Below are 21,163 nucleotides of genomic sequence, written 5' to 3' on the forward strand. Positions count from 1 at the left end.
CTCTGATTAAAAGCAAAATCAGTGTTTCTAAATGTTGTGGAAAATGGGGGTTAGCCACACATATACAAATTATTTTATTTTCAGCACACAAAACAACTGTATGATTGTACTGGGGAAGAAATGGGTATCAGAACAAGCTTTGTCCTATTTTAAACAATGGAAAATCCAGGATGGAATGTAACAGTATTATGAAAAGGGTAGTTGCTACTCATCATACAGCAGAGATGCTGAGTCTCAGATAGGCACAACAAAAAAGACTGTCGGAAAGTGAGTTTTTGGACAACAATGCCTTTGATGAAAATAAACAACACACACAGGTGCAAATGCAACTCTCACACACACGACCACAGTCGCTGGCAGCTGAAGCCAGACTGAAAGCAGCAGTGCATGGTGGGAGAGGCAACCGGGGTGGTGGAGGTAAAGAGGAGGTTGGGGTGGGGAGGAGGAGAGATAGCAGGGTAGGGGTGGTACTATAAATAGCTATTTGTGGGAGAATACAGGGATGAGGTGGAGAGAGGGGTATGGCAGCTAGGTGTGGTTGGGAGTTAAAACGGAAGGTGGGTGGGGGGGGGGGGGGGAGGGAGGGACAAGGAGGGGGGGGGATGGAAAAGGAGAGAAGTAAGAAGACTGAGGATGTGTTGATGGAACAGAGGGCCGTGTAGTGCTGAAATGGGAACAAGGAAGAGGCTAGATGGGTAAGGACAATGACTAGCGAAGTGTGCAGCCAGTAGGGTTACAGGAACATAGAATATATTTCAGACAGAGTTCCCACCTGCGCATTTCAGAAAGCTGGTTAAGTGGGAAGGATCCAGATGGCCGAGGCTGTGAATCAGTCACTGAAATGAAGAATGTCATGTTGGGCGGTGTGCTCAGCAATGGGGTGGTCCAGCTGTTCCTTGGCACAGTTTTTCGGTGGCCACTCATGCGCACAAACAGCTTGTGGGTTGTCATTCACACATAGAATGCAGCACAGTGGTTGCAGCTTAGCTTGTAGATCACATGACTGGTTTTACATGTTGCTCTGCTTTGGATGGGATAGGTGATCTTTGTGACCGGACTGGAGTAGGCGATGGAGGGAGGATGTATGAGGCAGGTCTTCCTTCTAGATTTATTACAGGGATGTGACCCATGAGGCAAGTGGTTGGGAGCAGTGGTTGTGTAGGGAAGGATGAGGATGTTGTGTAAGTTTGGTGGGTTGTGAAATACCACTGTGGGAGAGGTGCAAAGGATAGTGGGGAGTGGGTATGTAATGCCTTCAAATCCATTACCTACCAACAAATCCAGGGAATTGGCACCCGCATGGCACCATCCTATACCAACCTATTTTGGACCACCTTTCCTAAACATCCAGAATCCCAAACCCCACACCTGGTTCAGGTCCACTGATGACATCTTTGTGATCTGGATCGAGAGTGAGGACACCCTATCCACATTGCTCCAGAACCTCAAAACCTTCTCCCCCATTTGCTTCACCTGATCCTACTCAACCCAACAAGCCACTTTCCTCAATGTTGACCTCCACCTCAAAGATGGCTACATCAGTACCTCTGTCCATATCAAACCTACCAACCACCAGCAATAACTCCACTTCAATAGCTGCCACCTATTCCATACCAAGAATTCCCTTCCATACATAGCCTGGTCACATGTGGCTGTTGCATCTGTAGTGACGAGTGGTACTTCTCAAAATATAGCCAAGGTCGTACTAAGTCCTTCACAGATCATAATTTCCCTGCCACTACCGCCTCACAAAGTCTCACCAACTGGCCACAGAGGAGTATTCCCCTCATGACTCAATACTACCCATGACTGGAGCAACTGAATAACATCCTCCGCCAGGATTTTGACTACCTCTTGTCATGCATTGAAATGAGAAATGTCCTACCTACTATCCTTCCCACCTCTCCCAATGTGCTATTCTGCCACCCACCGAACCTACACAATATCCTCGTCCATCCCTGCACAACACCTGCTCCCAATCCCTTGCCTCATGGCTCATATCTCTGTAACAGACCTAGATGCAAAGCCTGTCCCATATATCCTCCCACCAAAATCTACTCCAGTCCAGTCACAAACTTCACCTATCCTACCTGTGGGCTGCACAGGGTAGCCGCGCAGTCTGTGGTGGCTTGTCACGGTTCGTGAGGCTCCCCCTGTCGGAGGTTCGAGTCCTCCATTGGGCATGAGTGTGTGTGTGTTGTCCTTAGCATAAGATAGTTTAAGTTAGATTAAGTAGTGTGTAAGCGTAGGGACCAATGACCTCAGCAGATTGGTCCCACAAGAACTTACAACAAAATCACAAAATACCTACCTGTGAAACCATTCATGTGATCTCCAAGCTAAGCTGCAATCACTGTGCTGTATTCTATGCATGAATGACAACCAACAAAGTGTGTCTGTGCACGAATGGCCACCAACTAACTGTGCTCAGCACGCTATCCAACATGATATTCTTCATTTCAATGACTGCTTCACAGCCTATGCCACCTGGATCCTTCCCACCCACACCAGCATTTCTGAAATGCACAGGTGGGAACTCTGCCTGCAATACAGGGTGAGCACAAAGTCTTGCTCTGATTATAAAAATTTATAACAGAATAACCATTTGACATAATAAGTTACATAGGTTGGTGTTACTAGTTTTTGTGACCAATAGATGGCACTACTGCTCCATAATAGCAATGCGGTCTGTTGGGTCACGTCAGTTGCTGGCGAAATGGTGCCGAGGCTGGAGGAAGTGCAACGTGTGCTTTGGTTTCACAAAACAAAATCGCCCATCAATGTTCAGTGTAACTTTCGGGCCTCTTATGGATGCAGACCTCCTGACGTTAAATCAATAAAATGATCATATGCAAAGTTTAATGAAACAGGCAACGTTGAAGATTGTCCTCAATGTGGCAGGCCCCATGTGAGTGATGCAACTGTTGATCATGTTCAGCAATCGTTTCAACAGAGTCCATCTAAATCAACTCATCAAGCATCATGTGAACTTCAAATACCGCAATACCGCAAGTAAGTGTGGTGAAGATTCTTCATGAAAGGCTTAGGTTGCATGCTTACAAAAAGAAAATTGTGCAGGCCTTGCAACCGAATGATTTGCTGCTGACACATGCTGAATTTGCAACTGAGATTCTTGTCAGTATTGATGGCACTAACGATTACTTAAATTGCATATGCTTTACTGATGAATCCACCTTTCATGTCAGTGGAATGGTAAATGGGCATAATGCCCGTATATGAGGTTCAGAGTCTCCACATGCTACTGTACAGTTACAGCGAGACAGCGAAAGGCTAGGATACAAGCTGCTGTGGCTACTGTGACAGAACACATGTTACAAAACACCTGGCGTTAACTGGAATACTGCCTCAACATTCTTCGAGCTACCAAGGGAGTTGAGGTTTACTAATGTAAGTGGTCTAAAAAAAAAAAAGAAAAAAAAAGGTAGGAACACTAACCCATGTAAAGGCACCAAATGTAAATTATGATGTCAAATAGTTATTCTGTAATAAGTTGTTATAATCAGGGCAAGACTTTGTGCTCACCCTGCATATTCTATGTTCCCATAACCCTACTGGCCTCAGCCTTCGTTAGGTATTGTCCTTACCTATCTAGCCTCTTCCTTGTTCCCATTCCAGCACTACACAGCCCTCTATTCCACCAACACATCCTCAGTCTTCTAACTTCTCTCCTATTCCACCCTGCCCACCCTCCCTGCCCCCTCCCCTGCCCCCCCCCCCCCCCACCTTCTGTCTAAGCTCCCACCCACATCTAACTGCCCTATGCCTCTCTCCATCTCATCCCAGTATGCTCCCATAAGCAGCTTTTTATTACCCCTCACCCCTCCTTGCTATCCCTCCCCTCCCCACCACAGCTTGCTCCTTACCCCCCCCCCCCCCACCCGGTTGCCTCTTCGACCATGTGCTGCTGTTTGCAGTCTGGCTTCACCTGCCAGAGACTGTGGTCATGTGTGTGTGAGTTGTGTTTGCATGAGTGAGTGAGTGTGTGTGTTTGTGTGTGTGTGTGTGTGTGTGTGTGTGTGTGTGTGTGTGTGTGTATTGTCTATTTTCGACAGAAGCTCATTTTCCAACAGACTTTTTGTTGTGCCTACCCTTGACTCATAATCTCTGGTATATAGTGAGTAGTAGCAACTATCCCTTTCATAATATTGTTTGTCCTATTTTAACTCTTTCAGGGAAACTGAAGAAGAATCATTTTGAAGATTATGAGGAAACAATGCAAGATGCTGCATAAAAGTACCTGAAAGCTATCCAGTGCCATATTTCTTCATAATAGGTACTGTTATATCTGTGAACTGACAAAGACTAGGAATAAAAACTGGCATTTTACAGTGTGCCAAAAGTGGTAATTTGTAGAAGCAGAATATAAAGGATTACTCTAAAATAAAGGTGAAGACCACAATGAAGTGAGACCTCAAAAAATACATTCAGGGTAACAGAGTATTACAGCAAGAATTATGGTGTTAGAAGAACAGGTGAGTTAATAACTTGATGCGGTTAGAAATACAAAAGCACTCAATGAAAAGACAAGGTATCTTGAGCAGCAGTCAAGTTCCACAAATTAGCATGATTACCTGCTGAACTTACGCACAATCTTTCTTCAGTAAACTAATGAACATCTCTCTCTCTCTCTCTCTCTCTATCTATCTATCTATCTATCTTTCTTCCATACACAAACACATGCACACATACACTCACACCACAAACAGCAATTAATTATTCTTTTCTAGAAATCTGTTAGTGTTCAACATTCATTTATTTGCTGCATATGCATGTGAGAAAGAGAGAAAAAAAGAATGATTTGATTCAAAAGGTCAGTTAGTTTGCTGCACTGTTCGTCATTTATTCAGTGAGCAGTGGTGTATAATAAACATAGTGCAGTAATTTTAAACTGATCACCCCACACAGCTCAGAAACACCAATTAAGATTGGTGTGTTAGAACTACAAGAATCGATATGACATACCACACGGCACTTAGTAGAATACCAAGTTTCACTCATAGCAATATAAATCTGTGTGAATAAGGAATTTATCAAAGATATAAAGAAGTGGAACACACCTCACGAGATTTGATTAAATAAATTAACTTTGTGCGAATTACTGAAAAAGACATCATGAAATTCAGCTGCTAGTGGGGATTGATTTACAACGGTGGGGAAAGTTCAAGATTTGTGCTGGACTGGGATTTGAACCTGGGTCTTCCGTTCACTAGGTAGATTCTCTGACCATTAAGCCATCCAGACACCCTGTGGTCACTGCAACTGCATGGACTACACTGCGTGCCTCCCATCAGACCCAAGTTCTCAACTTATCCATACATTACTGACACAGAGCCCCTGCCCATTATGCTCATTACTTGTGGCATTTCACTGGTTACCATAAGAGTTTGAGTGTGGTATGCATCTGCACTGACATGTCCCAAAGAACAGACAGCACATACATAATTAAGATGAGGCTGGCCAGTGATCCATTCAGTGCTGATGCATAACGTGCCCAAACTCTTATGGGAATTGGCGAAACGCCAAGAGTAATGAGGATAATTAGCTGCAGCACTATGTCAATAGCATGTGGATAATTAGAGTCTGACGAGAGGTGTGCTAGGGTAGTCTGTGGAGTTGTGATGTCTATTGGCTGTCCGGATGGCTTAGTGGTCAGAGCATCTGCCTAGTGAGCAGGAGACCCAAGTTCAAATCCCAGTCTAGCACAAATTTTCAACTTTCCCTATTGATATAAATTAATGCCCACTAGCAACTGAATGTCATTATTCCTTTCTGTTGATATTCACAATGACTGCAGGATCAAAATGATTTCTTTTCTTTCAGATAAGTCTGAAAGAATGTACATCACATATATAATTACTGAAAAGGTAATTATTGATTTGTACTGAGAAGCAAACAGTATATACCATCTACGAGCTGTAGTGTGATTATCATTAGAGTAAAAACTGCAGATTATTTTGAGGATATCATAAGAGCATAGAACTTTCTTGAAAAAGCTGTTTTGCTCAGAAGAACAGAGGAAAAACAAGGAGAAGAAAGTACCGGAGTGACCTTGAAGCGGAGGATCAAAACAATATCCAAGAGTGCATGGAGGGCCATCACATCATGTCACTAGGACATGGAGATGACTAAATGGATCATAACATGTTTATAGGCCATTGTTTACTGAGAATGTTTGCCTCCAATGATATCACAGAACAACATCTGTATCAAAATGAACTTAGCATAGGACATTCTCAACATATTTACAGTTCATTGACCTGACCATATCTGTCTTGCTCAGTAATAACGAAACTAAACTCAACAAATTATGTACAGTAAAGCAAATTAAAACTGAAAGCTTTAAGAGCAACAGAGACCACTCACTGTGGTGTATAAACACTGAGTTGTCGACAAGCACATACAAATGATAGTGAAAACTTTGCTAGCCTTTTGAAAAGCACTTTTATGAGCTTGGGGATGCACACACACACACACACACACACACACATACACACACACACACCTATGTGCTCACATTGTGCTGGATGGGCACACGATGCAGAGATGGCAGTCTGGCAGATGTCTTGAGTATGAGTCGTGTTGGGTGGGGTAGGTACAGGGAGAAAGAGGCAGGAAGCAGGAGGAGGGATTGAGAATGGGTAGCTAGTGGTTCAGAGGAAGTCAGCAGGTTTAGGCACTAGGAATTAGGGAGGGAGGAGTGGTAGGTGCAAGGACTAGGCATGTGACATACAGCCACCGGAGCAGATTAGGTGTGGCATGTGACATAACAAGGGCTTGGCTGCATTACTTTATATGATGTCATTTGAAGCTTCAAGAGCTGGTGGACTGTTATGTACTTTTGGGCCAGGGATTGATGTGTGTCACGGTGAAGGTGTCGTGACATGAGATCTCACATGAATACGGAATGAAAGCCACCATGGACTAATAACTGAAATATTAGGCAGAAAAAACTGTATAGTCACATAAACTGTTAAAATTACTTACAAATATGTTATGGGAATGGTAGACACTTTTAAAATTGGCAAAAGCTCTAGATTCTAACAAAATTATCACCAAAATCATACAAAAGGAGGAGGAGGTTAGTGTTTAACGTCCCGTTGACAATGTGGTCATTAGAGATGGAGCACAAACTCAGATTAGGGAAGGATAGGGAAGGAAAGTGGCCATTGCCCTTGAAATGAACCATCAAAGCATTTGCCTGAAGCAATTTCGGTAAGTCATGGAAAACCTTAATCTGGATGGCCGGATGCGGGTTTGAACTGTTGTCCTCCTCAAAGTCATATAACTTATGGTTTAAGAACCATTTCTGCTAGAATATTTATTACTTATAACTACCGTACAACTATTTCCATACAAGTTAAGGATGCATATAGCACACCAATGAAAAGGTACTGACCTCAGATACATATTGAGAGACCTATGTGATGCAGTTACAGCACATATAATTTATTAAACAAATTATTATTTATTGTTATTGAAACATGGGTCAAAACAGAGTTCTCCACATGTACACAAATTATTAACAGCTGTTTGCTCCATTTGCAATAAGTACCCTGCAGTAATTATTAGTGCAAATATATCTCATTACAATTATTATTGTTAACAAGGTTATGTTTTATGAGCATGGGGCTGCCACACTATGCAGAAGTCAGTCTTGTATTTGACTTGAGCTGGACCATACACTCAGTACAAGTGTTAATTACATAATTTTTGTAAAAAACCTACAACTATTCAAATAATGAATGTGATAGAGATATGTAAGAAATTGTGAATATGTTTATTTTATACATACAGGGTGAACATTAATAAAACTGACAAACTGCAGGGACAGATTCCTGACTGGAAATGAAGGGAAAAAGGTGCTGTACACATGCATTCAGCAATGCATCGTTGTCACATTGGAAAGTGCTGAAGAATGAAAGTTCCTCTACCATGTGCCATGTGTTCCATGTATGCTGCAGGCTGTGTGATTGATGCAGCACACTGTAAGCAGGAGAATGGTCTGGTATTCACTTTGGGAACAAGCTGAGATGGTGTCTGTGTATGACCAAACAGATGGGAATGGTAGAGAAGCAGCACGGCAATACCAAAACAAGTGCTCTCATGGACACCAACCACATCATCCAACATTTCAAACCCTTTTTGGGCAGTTGTGTGATCATGGATCCTTTCAGACAGAAGAACATGCAGGGAGGGAGTTGACTTGGCACACACTAGATTTGGAGGACCGAGTTCTACAGGATATTAAGACAAACCCTAGTACAAGTTCCAGGCAAGTTGTCCGCCAACATGGTGTAAGCCAAAGTACAATTATGTGTATCTGACAGAATAGGAGAGGTGGGAAGGAATCCCATACAGGGAGTGGACACAAGAAGACTGAGCTAGAGGCTTTTGGAATGATGACATTAAGATCAGCCTCTCGGGAAGTAATGGAATTAAGTACATCTGTTGTCAACCAGGCAAAGACTTGTTGACTGCCACTATCAAGCATCCCATCAGTGTCATGGTGTGGGGCCACATGATGCAACATGGCACTGAATGTCTACAAGTATCACAGGGCAACATTATGCCAAGAAGTACCAAGAAGAAGTCTCAGTGTTGAAATTGCTGTCCTCTGTTAGGTTTCAAGGTTACAACAATCAGTGTATCTCTCAGGAAGAGAGCACAGCACAGCACTAGAATCAAGAGAAATGGTTTGCTGAACATCACATATGTGTGCCAACTGTGGGCTGGCAAAAGTTCCAACCTCAACCTGATTGAGAACTTGTGATCAAGACTAAAAATTATGGTTTCATGATGGAATTTCAGTAATGAGAGGGAGCTGTTAGAAGCCATCATGAATTCAAGGCTCAAAATGTTCACACAGAATATCTCTGACTGGTAGACTCCATGCTGTGCAAAGTCAAGGCAGTGATTACAGTAAATCAAAAGGATACCCAGGAAATACTGAGAACCACTGAAATATATTTTGTATCAAATAATTTGTAACTTTCTGAAATTGTTGGTTTGTGAGTATTTTGTTTGATTTTTACTTATATTTAATTAATTTTTTATTTTAATTCAAAGTTTTGAGCAGTGGACATTAGAGCATATTTCCTGAAACTTTGTAATAAATTATAATGTACATTTTAGTTAAAATAAACCCCTGAATGTAATGTTCAGTGAGTATACTTTTATTTTATTATTAGTACCATCAAATGTTAATTATAAAACAATTCCAAATAAAAACTATTTCCACAGCCATTTAAAACTACAAAATAACTAGGTGGACACAGAATTCTGTGACAGTGGAATATTTAAGAAAGTAAAGCTGCACATTCATTACAGAAAAAGTGTCCAGTTATTTAAAATGTTGTTCTATTTTTTTCTCAACAGAAGTACATATTAAATAACTACATCCCAACAGCAAACAATGAGGGCTGATGGGCAAACAAAGTATGATTCTGAATTAGGACATTATACTCCATACAGTGAACCACTACAAATAGTAGAGATGTATAAATACCTGGAAATTACATTACAGATAACATCAAATCTTTTGGCATACAAAGTCAGGAAAGAGCAGCAGCAGCGATCAAAATCTCATATAATATCCCTAACATTACCAATATATCAACAAGCACAACAATGCCACTATTCTAAGCAGCAGTCATAGTATATGGAATAGTTACCATGTGGGGAAAATTAAGGGTCGGTGATTTGAAAAGAACAGAAAAAGTCAAGATGATATTAATGAAACAGTTTATAAGAGTAGGATCATCTCGACTTAAATATGAACTCTTGGAGAAGACTTATTTCATAGACAACATCAGATTACCCCACTGGCTACCTTCTGCAGGACCATATCATGAAGTGATTAACTTCATAGATCAGAAGAAGAAGGAAATAGATGTAAGAGTTTTACAACACACCAGCCATGCTGGATGACAGCTGGGTCAGAGACGGCAGGAAACAGACACATGTAACAACCAGACTCGCAATACACGAGTACCATCATAAAATGTGTACCAAAAACAAATTCCAAGAACCGACTGAAGGGTGTAAGTATGTTCTACGCATACAAGGATGTAAAAAATATCATATTTTAGTATATATGAGAAGAACAAAAACTGTACAGGACTATAGCAAAGAATAAAATTTGCTTAAACTTGTATACTAATGCTCAATCTGAGTGCACTTTTCTCATTAAATTTGAATCTCGACAGTTAACAGCCAATTATAGCCACTGAATCATATAAATAAACGGATGAATGAATGATGAATAAATGCTACAGAAAATATAACCCTAGCATTACTTTGATGTTCATTTAAACTAAATTTTCTCTGATTTGTGATATGATATGAACTTGTGCTAAGGCTTACTTATGGTAATACTGAGAAACTTCAGCCATAAACACGCATATTGCAAAGTCTAGGTTGGAATATCAACAAAATTATGAAAAGGGTACATTGCTTCTGTTTAGTTGCAGACAGGCATGACAAAAGACTGTTACACATTAGAATTTTTGCCAAAGCCTTCTTCAGAAAGAAAAATACCCACACATTCACACAAGCAAATACACTTCACCCACACATGACCACTATCACCGGCTGTTTTGGCTAGAATGCCTCAGAGCATATGCAGTTTGGACAGTGATAAGAAAACACAGGAAGGGAGAGAAAGAATGGACACTAAGTAGAGTAATGCCTTAGAGAACTGCAACAAAAGAGCACATGAAACAGATTGTACACCTTGTGTGACATAAACAACAAGAAATGTAGTATTTACTACATTAGTACTTCACGTTCTACAATTTATTTTTCAGCGGAGAAACTAAAAAAATGGCTCTGAGCACTATGGGACTTAACATCTGTGGTCATCAGTCCCCTAGAACTTAGAACTACTTGAACCTAACTAACCTAAGGACATCACACACATCCATGCCCGAGGCAGGATTCGAACCTGTGACCGTAGCGGTCACGCGGTTCCAAACTGAAGCGCTTAGAACCGCAAGGACACACCAGCCGGCGGAGAAACTAATATTATCTGTATTTTGTCACATTTGTAAGTCATAGTTGCTGCAAAGATTACAACTGCTACAGATCAATAAACAGAATAATGACACTTGACATTTTGCATAAATTTGTAGATTAAAAAAATATCATTACAGTCATTACATTGCACAGATTCACACTTTATTACTAGTTTTGATCATAAGCAATGGTCATCTTAAGGTCTAAAAGTAAAAAAATATTAATAAATAATTAATTTTTTGGGCCCGGCTGCCATGACAGCACCCAGAAGCAGTGGCCATCTGAGTGTGAGTGGTGTTTATGTGTGTGTGTGTGTGTGTGTGTGTGTGTGTGTGTGTGCGAGTGTGTGCGAGTGTGTGTGTGTGTGTGTGTGTGTGTGTGTGTGTGTGTGTGTGTGTGTGTGTATGTGGATGGGTGGGTGTGTGCACGTGCACATGTGTTCTACTTTGGAAGAAGAACTTTGTCTGACCGCTTAAGTACTTTGGCAGTCTTCATTGTGCCTTTTTGTGACTCGATGGCTCCTTTATGTGCTGAGTATCAGCCTGTCCTTTCCATATTGTTGTTATTTCATCCTACACCTTCTGTTGTTTTATTACTTTAAATGATATAGATATTTCAAAGCAAACATGTTACAATTGTACTGCATACTGAAATTACATAGATTGCCATATGTTTAAAATATATATCTAAAAGAGTACCTGATTGATTATCAGTACTGAAAAGTCACAAATCTTCAGAAAGGAGAACATAATCAAAGTTGTACAATAAAGGAAACATCACAAAAGTATGCTTGTAAGCATATTCCATGGTATGAAACACACTCAACCCATTATGCAGGATGCAAGTCCATAATCATGAATAATGTGTAGGGGAGGGATGAAGTTGTGAGGGGAGAGGAAATACTGGTATATGTATTATTAAAATATAACAAAAAAAGTGTCTAAAAGGGGTAGTACAAATGATCTGGAATTAAGAAGGAAAATAAATAACAAAATTTAACATTAATAAGTGACACATCTTGTTTATACTTGTAAACAAAATAAAACGTTGAATGAAAACATAGAGTATGTGCAGTTTCCACCAAATGGTGTCTGGAGTCTGTTGGGCTGCTTGCAGCCATGATGCCACTCAGCCAAGTTCCAGCAAGAGCAGCAAGCTGCTAAGTCTTGTTCTGCCGAGTGGGGCTGTAGTGAAAGTCGTGGAATGCTGTTGATCGGGCTGTTTAAGTACAGCCTCAAAGATCTTGAAGCACACTGAATTCTTGAAGTTACACTGGAAATTAAGTACTTTATCTGGTTCCTTCAGGTGATGGCAATATGTTTAAAAAATGTCCTTTAAACGTCATGTGTAAAAGTTCAAGATGTGTCTCTGTTGGTCTGATGGAGAGTTTAGTTTCATTCAGATGATCTCCAAATGCTGTCCTATTATTTCATAGTACTGTGTTCTTCAACCCCTTAATATGACAATTTTTTTCAAATTATGCTAAAAAAAATTTTTATTTAAGGAAAACATCCTATCCTGAATGACATTACATAAAGACATACACTCCTGGAAATTGAAATAAGAACACCGTGAATTCATTGTCCCAGGAAGGGGAAACTTTATTGACACATTCCTGGGGTCAGATACATCACATGATCACACTGACAGAACCACAGGCACATAGACACAGGCAACAGAGCATGCACAATGTCAGCACTAGTACAGTGTATATCCACCTTTCGCAGCAATGCAGGCTGCTATTCTCCCATGGAGACGATCGTAGAGATGCTGGATGTAGTCCTGTGGAACGGCTTGCCATGCCATTTCCACCTGGCGCCTCAGTTGGACCAGCGTTCGTGCTGGACGTGCAGACCGCGTGAGACGACGCTTCATCTAGTCCCAAACATGCTCAATGGGGGACAGATCCGGAGATCTTGCTGGCCAGGGTAGTTGACTTACACCTTCTAGAGCACGTTGGGTGGCACGGGATACATGCGGACGTGCATTGTCCTGTTGGAACAGCAAGTTCCCTTGCCGGTCTAGGAATGGTAGAACGATGGGTTCGATGATGGTTTGGATGTACCGTGCACTATTCAGTGTCCCCTCGACGATCACCAGTGGTGTACGGCCAGCGTAGGAGATCGCTCCCCACACCATGATGCCGGGTGTTGGCCCTGTGTGCCTCGGTCGTATGCAGTCCTGATTGTGGCGCTCACCTGCACGGTGCCAAACACGCATACGACCATCATTGGCACCAAGGCAGAAGCGACTCTCATCGCTGAAGACGACACGTCTCCATTCGTCCCTCCATTCACGCCTGTCGCGACACCACTGGAGGCGGGCTGCACGATGTTGGGGCGTGAGCGGAAGACGGCCTAACGGTGTGCGGGACCGTAGCCCAGCTTCATGGAGACGGTTGCGAATGGTCCTCGCCGATACCCCAGGAGCAACAGTGTCCCTAATTTGCTGGGAAGTGGCGGTGCGGTCCCCTATGGCACTGCGTAGGATCCTACGGTCTTGGCGTGCATCCGTGCGTCGCTGCGGTCCGGTCCCAGGTCGACGGGCACGTGCACCTTTCGCCGACCACTGGCGACAACATCGATGTACTGTGGAGACCTCACGCCCCATGTGTTGAGCAATTCGGTGGTACGTCCACCCGGCCTCCCGCATGCCCACTATACGCCCTCGCTCAAAGTCCGTCAACTGCACATACGGTTCACATCCACGCTGTCGCGGCATGCTACCAGTGTTAAAGACTGCGATGGAGCTCCGTATGCCACGGCAAACTGCCTGACACTGACGGCGGCGGTGCACAAATGCTGCGCAGCTAGCGCCATTCGACGGCCAACACCACGGTTCCTGGTGTGTCCGCTGTGCCGTGCGTGTGATCATTGCTTGTACAGCCCTCTCGCAGTGTCCGGAGCAAGTATGGTGGGTCTGACACACCGGTGTCAATGTGTTCTTTTTTCCATTTCCAGGAGTGTATAAAGGTAGTATTTAAAAAGCAAAATAATGAGTTACAGAATTTTTGAAGAACACCAATAATAAACCCTTGAGCATACTCGTGTGCTGGACATTCACTAAAATACCCTGAAACTTGAAGTCATTTCTTAGTTTCTGTGTAGCTACGAAGTCTAACCATGTATTTCATAAAGGTTTCCTGTGAACGTAAATCTTGGAGGAGCTGGGTGGAGCACACTGAATGTATTTATCTCATAACAATGAAGAGTTCTTGTCACTCAAATGATGACCTGCCATTACTTTCAGTCCCTAATACAGTATCATCACATTCTTCTTCACTTTCTGAGCCGCTAAATTCCATGCCAAACTCAGGATCACTGTAGACATCATTTTGGAAAGCATTGCCTAGACAGCAATACAGGAAAGAGATTGAAAGCATGTGGTTTGTTGTTGAGTATCCAAAGCTGCACACAATAAAGACAATGAATATAGCAGCAACTACCTCAACAAAAACATGACAGCCTTGCTACAAGTGTAAGACAGTAGCCAGGCTACAAATGTTGGGCCAGGTGCTCTCTTGTGGCCAAATGCTTAACTATCAGTGCTGAAATTGATATAAGAAGAGTTTTATTTTTCTGAAGGTCTGTTCTTAAGTTGCCCAAGTGTACTCAAGCTTTTAGGTCTCTGCCAAAATAATAAAAACGAGATAATTCATGATTTTATATTATGGGGTTAAACTGGATCTTAAAAGTTCTGCCACTCTGACCAATATACTGTTTATGAGAGTCATTGCAGTTGACCGTAGAAATTCATGACACACCTAATTTGCAACTCATATTTATTTATATCATGTTTTAACCTAAATCAAAGATTTTTACTTGTGCAAAAGCATATTCTTTAATCTGTTTTCTGAAATTGTTGTGTTATTGTATCTGACATCTTTCCTCTTCATTTTACAGGCATATATATTGATTTATGTACCTACGCTCATTTTTTAAAAATATTAACGTCTGTTCTCTACATGTACTCTGTTTTCATTTTCTGAAACATTTCAGTAACTATTTCAAGAATGTAACTACTGTTCACAGAGACTTTTTTAAGAATGGCTATTTCATTTTCCTATCTTGCCCACAAAATGGTAGTTCGAGCAGTCTGTTAATTAAGGAGCAAAAATGTGGGATTTTATATACAATGAGATGCCAGAATGTAAGGGATGTAATGAGATCTTAGCAAGTGAGTTTCTCATAAATGCTGGATCTGTGCATCTTATTTAGCGAAATTACATACAGGAAACTGATCACCTCTTGCATTTACGTTGAACAGCAATTTTGTCTTGGGGTGAAAAGCATTAAGCTTCATGACACCTTCAATGATTTCATTTACATTCCCTTTGAATAATAAGATGAAATCATCCACACATGGATGACAGTATATTATTTCACTAGCAAACTTTGGATTTTCATTGCAAAATTCCTGCTCTCTATGGTTCACGAATATTTCTGCCATAACACTAGCAAGGGCGTTACTAGCTGTTAGATCTGATTGGTGGTAAATTTTACCATAAAAATAGAGTAACTGTAAGCTGTTGCCAATTACAACAATTCTATTAACTCCATTGTTTCTCCTACAGATACCTTTTGTGCACCAGTAGCTGTTTTTAATTAAATTGCGGGTTTCACTATGTGGCACATTTGTACACAGATTTACTACATCAACTAACACAAACAATTAAATGTTTCAAAAAATTAAAACAGAGCACATATGAAGAACAGACTGTTATGTTAAAAAATGAACATCAAGTGCAAAAATCAAAGCACTTGCCTGTAAAATATGGAGCAAGGGTGACACAAACAATAACTCAACAATTTTGTAATACAAGTTTAAGAATAAGTTTGCATAAGTTAAACTCTTTGATTTAGGATAAAATATGGTAGATATAAATCCGAGCTGCAAATTTAGTGTGTCATAAGTCTCTAAGATAAAGTGCAATAACTATCACAAACAGTATATAGATCAGAGTGGTAGATCTTTTGAGACCCAGTTTAAAGAATACACAGCATGATGAAATAATAAGACAGCATTTGGAGATCATCTGAATGAAACTTAACATTCTGTCAGACCAATAGATACACATCTCAAAACTTAAGACACAGTATTTAAGGGATACTTTTTAAACATATGGACATCACCTGAAAGAACCAGATAAAGTCTTAAATCTCCTATTTGACTACAAAAATTCAGTGTACTACAAGAATTCTGTACTTAGACAGCCCAGTCAGTAGCAGCTCACAACCTTCTCTGCAGCCCCACTTGGCAGAACAAGACCTCAGCAGGTCACTGCACTCACTGGTGACTGGCTGACTGGCAGCATGGCCGCAAGTAGATCGAGCTCAGTGTACATGAGCCCAATACACCTCAGATGCCATCTGGTGGAAATTGTCCACGCACTACATTTTAGTTCAGTGTTTTATTTTATTTATTAATCTAAATGAGCTGTGTCATGTATTAATGTCAAGTTTCATTATCTGTTTGCTTTTTAATAGACAGTTCTCTGTTATGCTTTCATAGTGCACATACCAGCATTTTCTCTCTCCTCCCACCTTCCTCCCTCCCCCTACCCATCATTCATGGCTATGGATTTGCATCCTGCAAAGTGGGTTCAGTATCATGCCTGACGCCATGGAATCCACTCACAAGCATACTTCTGTGCTGTTACCTTTATTGTAAAACTTTATGTTTTTCTTTCTGAAGAATCGTGACTTTTCACTACTCTTGATTCATCAGCTAATATTTTATGTATTTTATATTTTAGACAATGTTAATCCCTGTTATTTCACTATGTAGGTATAATTTTAATGTCTTTAATTTTTAATTTTTTTTCTATCTATGTCATCTAAAGATATAATTATTTCTTAATGTTTCATTTCATTTTATTTTATTTTCAGACCTGAAGATGATCACTGTTTATGATTCAAACTAGTAATCAAGTGTGATTTTGAGCAACTAGATTCTCTTAGAGAATATGTAACCTGTTATTGAAGTCTGCAGATATTAGATGAACATGAAATAGAAACAGAATATTTTCTGAATCACAACTACATAGAGTCATCTACATAAAGTCATAGCTTTCTGCAAGATGAGAGTAAATTTTTATCAAATTTCCTAAATTTGATAAATACTGGATCAACATCCATCCATATATGAATAAACTATCAACTTTATATAAACACTGGTAGCTAGCTGTTAATATAGAGAAATGAAACAATGTTTACTTCACAAAAGATAAAAATGTAATATAAGATCAAAGGGTTACAATTTGATTCAGTTACCATGACTGTGTAAGAGTACAATGTGCAATGATCATGTAAGATTTATTCTAGATAAAGCAAATGGTGGAGTTCAGTGTACAGATAGGATTTGGGATAACTGCCACTTTTCTGTGAAAGTGACTACTTACAAATCATTTCTAGCAGATGTAGCAGAATAGTCCTCATGTGAGTGTGAGGTTCATATCACGTTGGATTAACAGGAGATAGCACAAACAGTCACAAGACTGCCCATGGGATAATATGGTGAGAATACTAAAAATCTCATTTCATTACCACAAAACCTAGTTTAAACATTCTAAGAAGCAGTTTTTAGATTGGAAGCTGCAAACATTCATCAGCTTCCTTTGCACTGCTCCTGAGGAGACACAGTATGAATAAAATCAGATCAATAACAGCTTGCATGCAGAGGCATACAAGCAGTTACTCTCCCCACATTCCATCCATGAATGGATCAAGAAGAAACTAAAATATATGATATGATAAAAACTACCATTTGGCATACACTTTAGAGCATAGCGCCAGATGTAGACGCAACAATCCAGAAGGTTTATTCCACCACTTGTCCCAAGTGACATGTTTTGGTGTACATGTGTCAATATTTCTCACTGAGTTGATTTACATTTTCCTCTAAATGTTTGAGACATGTAATGCATATTACAGGGAATGACTACACAAATAAAATCTGCTTAAAAAACAAATACAAATATATTCATAACGAGGAGACATCAAAAACAGTAAATGCAGATATACTACAAAGTGCTATGATCCAATTTACTCACACCTATCACACTGCATCCCAATATGGGGATATGCTTCAGATACCCATGTTCAAAAAACTACAGAAGAAAGCATTCAGGGGCACAGCTAATTTACAACAAGACAGTCATGAAAAAATCCATTCAGAAAATTAATACTAACTCTCCTGCACTATATATATTTGAAACAATCATGCAAGTAAACATAAATTGTGCTTCATTTAACAAATTATAATACAAGGTGTAAGAGTGATTACTACATACGAGAAACACAGCTTCATTTAACTGACAAGACGCCAATAAATAGTGGTTACTTTTACCACAACACACTCCCAATCAAAATACAAACATACAAAGGACACCACTATTCCAAAATAAATTAATGAAAAATCTGAGCTGTTAATTCATGTGAATTAACTGAATGTAGAACACAAACATTATGAAAACAAGTAAACCTTTGGATTTTAGTAGGCATTCTTACAAACCGTGCAAGCAGTAGATTCATAGATTACAAATTAATACAATAATTACAAATTTAACAATATGGCTCACTGGTTAATAAAATTTAGGAACTAACACAATGCAGGAGGAAAATACACAGATAAAGAACGTTGATTTGATTGTTATTGCATATTATGTGTCTATAATGACTAACCGTATTACAGTTAAAAGAAACTGAGAAGAGACTATCTATTCAGTTAACTAAATGCACCATGTCGTTGAAAGGAGTATCAAGCTATCACACAGCTTTTCACCAAGAACACTAATCTGCCATCTACCGTATTTCATTTTTTGAATCACTTACTGTAAAAAATGATAGAAAATGACCAGAAGGTATGATGATTAGCAGCAGTAAAATTATACTTAAAATAAAACAAGTATGATTCTTGTGCCTCTCAACAAATTCTTCAATAAGCACAACTTACATGTATGGATGCCTATATTTGTCACTGTTTGTTGTCAGCCAGGAGGTAAGAAATCTGCATTAAAACTGGGCCCTTAATCATAGACAACTGTGCTATAGGAATTCTCTAGAAATTGATACTTATATATTGAGTAACTCTGCTCCACACTGAATAACAGGTTAATTCTGTAATAATATGACAACTGCTAACATGAAGTTATTAACAGCTCGTAATTTGAGTATGTACCAAATAACAAACACTAATTTTCTTCAGAAGTCTGTCACTCCATTTATGAGTAAAAAGAGTACAATGCATTGTGTGAAGAATCAGAAAAGAAGAATAGCATTATAAGCTGATTAATATAAGGTGCACTGCTATCCCAAAGGAAGAAATATTTTCAAAATCAGTATGGCATAATCATCTTTGCAGCTGCTGTGTTTCTTCATGTCTTATTTTTTTCTAGAATTTAATTATATAGTGGAAAGTACTGTCCAAAAATATATGTGATGTTGCAGTAAAGAACCAAGTTTCCCATATCAGTTTCAGTCAGAAACTAGCGTGGTGCAAGAAAACATCTAAGCTTTAAAAAAGGTACTACAAAAAAGATAATCCTATTAGAAAACTAATGAGGGTAGAATATGTCTGACTGAAAAGTGTAAATCCTCCCTCAGCTACTCTTTTGGCCTTTTAGTTGTCAGAAATGCAGTATTTTATGATGCTATGAATCTGTATGTTTTAATGTTAGTACATTATAATCTTGCAACACACCACAATCATTAAAGTTTTTATGCAAACAATTAATAAAATAATTCACATATCTTAAACATAAATATTTTTGAATGTTACCACATAACAGCCTGTTATTCACTTCTTCAAATGTATTCCCATTTTATGCTGCAGAGAGAGAAATACACCACTCACAATATGATCTGTGTACCTTCTCCTGATGAGGGCTGCCTTCTCTTTGGTAAATAGGTGGGGGTACCAGGTGGTGGAGGTGGCCCTATGCAGGGTATCCATCCCACACGTGTTGTCATCACTGTCCACTACATTGTTCCTCACTGCACTGTGTGTCTGACTGAACTATTTCACAGAGTGTTGAACACTAAGAGGCCCAGACAAAGCAACAGGCATTCTGAAATAGCTTTGCTATAAATGTTATTTACCACCACTGGGGAAAACCCCTTCTCCTCTCTCTGACTCTCTCCTCTTCCTGTTGTGAGTCCACAGTTGGCAGCAGTGTAGCCAGTAGGGCTATATATAGTATTTTAGGAGCAACAAAAACACAACTTGAGTGCTGAGCCTTCCTAGTATTTTTTTCGCATAACAAGCTTTTGAATGTATGATCCAAGTATCCTACAAAGCCTGTCAAGAAAATTTTGAAGGTTCCAGAACTTGTAAAACGTCTGTCTGGAAATTCCAAACCAGACATCAAAATGTGTTTTACATAATATATAATAATGATTATTTAAAACTGATTTTTAATTAGATTACTAAAGTTTATTTTTGGAGTTCTCTGAGTTCATTTTCTTGACACAGAAGATTAGTTCTTTTTATTATCTTCTTTGGATTCTGAACTTCAGTGTATATATAGCGAATTGCGAAATGAAATTACTCATGACCTTAAATTACAAATGTACTCAAATATGATAACATTTTAGTGATTAGTAGACACCTGATAACACAAAAGTACTAATGGTCAGATGAATAAAACTCTTCACAAGAAATAATATTTCACTGCCAGGGTTATGTCAAACATGTAATACCATAGGTATGTGGTTACATCATTAAATTAATGTTAAGTAGCTGCAGTTATAACTTTTTGCTTTAAAATTATTAAAAAAATTATAGATAAGTTTGATAAATGACACATGGTCTTTTTGTGGAGGAAAAACATGAGAACAGGAAATCTTACCTTCATGGATCCATTTAACTGATCTCTTCTTACGATTTACATACATGGACTGCCCCTTGCTTTGTTGATTGCTAATATCACTGAGAGAATTTGATATGCGCCTGGCTAACTCCACTTGATCTTCAACTGTTGGGTGGTTTGGGGAATAAAAGCTGGATGATGCATACATTCTCCCTGAAAGGAAAAAAAGGGTTTCCTAGACACTTTAAAATGAAGTATGTATGTAAACGCTTTTTGCACTATATTTAATTTTTTGTTGGAAGTAGTTGATAACCTGCAAAC

General features: G+C 39.5%; 1 protein-coding gene across 10 annotated transcripts in view; it reads right to left on the bottom strand.

Annotated features, from left to right (window-relative positions):
• LOC126414772 (probable basic-leucine zipper transcription factor N) overlaps window positions 1–21,163 on the bottom strand; it is a 409,868-nt gene that overhangs the window by 51,536 nt on the left and 337,169 nt on the right. For all 10 annotated transcript variants that reach the window (XM_050083381.1, XM_050083380.1, XM_050083383.1 and 7 more), the window contains one exon: window positions 20,882–21,055. In XM_050083381.1, coding sequence (XP_049939338.1) covers window positions 20,882–21,055 — 174 coding nt within the window. The remainder of the gene's footprint in view (window positions 1–20,881; window positions 21,056–21,163) is intronic.

Source organism: Schistocerca serialis, chromosome 1 (assembly GCF_023864345.2).
Source record: "Schistocerca serialis cubense isolate TAMUIC-IGC-003099 chromosome 1, iqSchSeri2.2, whole genome shotgun sequence".
Lineage (NCBI taxonomy): Eukaryota > Metazoa > Arthropoda > Insecta > Orthoptera > Acrididae > Schistocerca > Schistocerca serialis.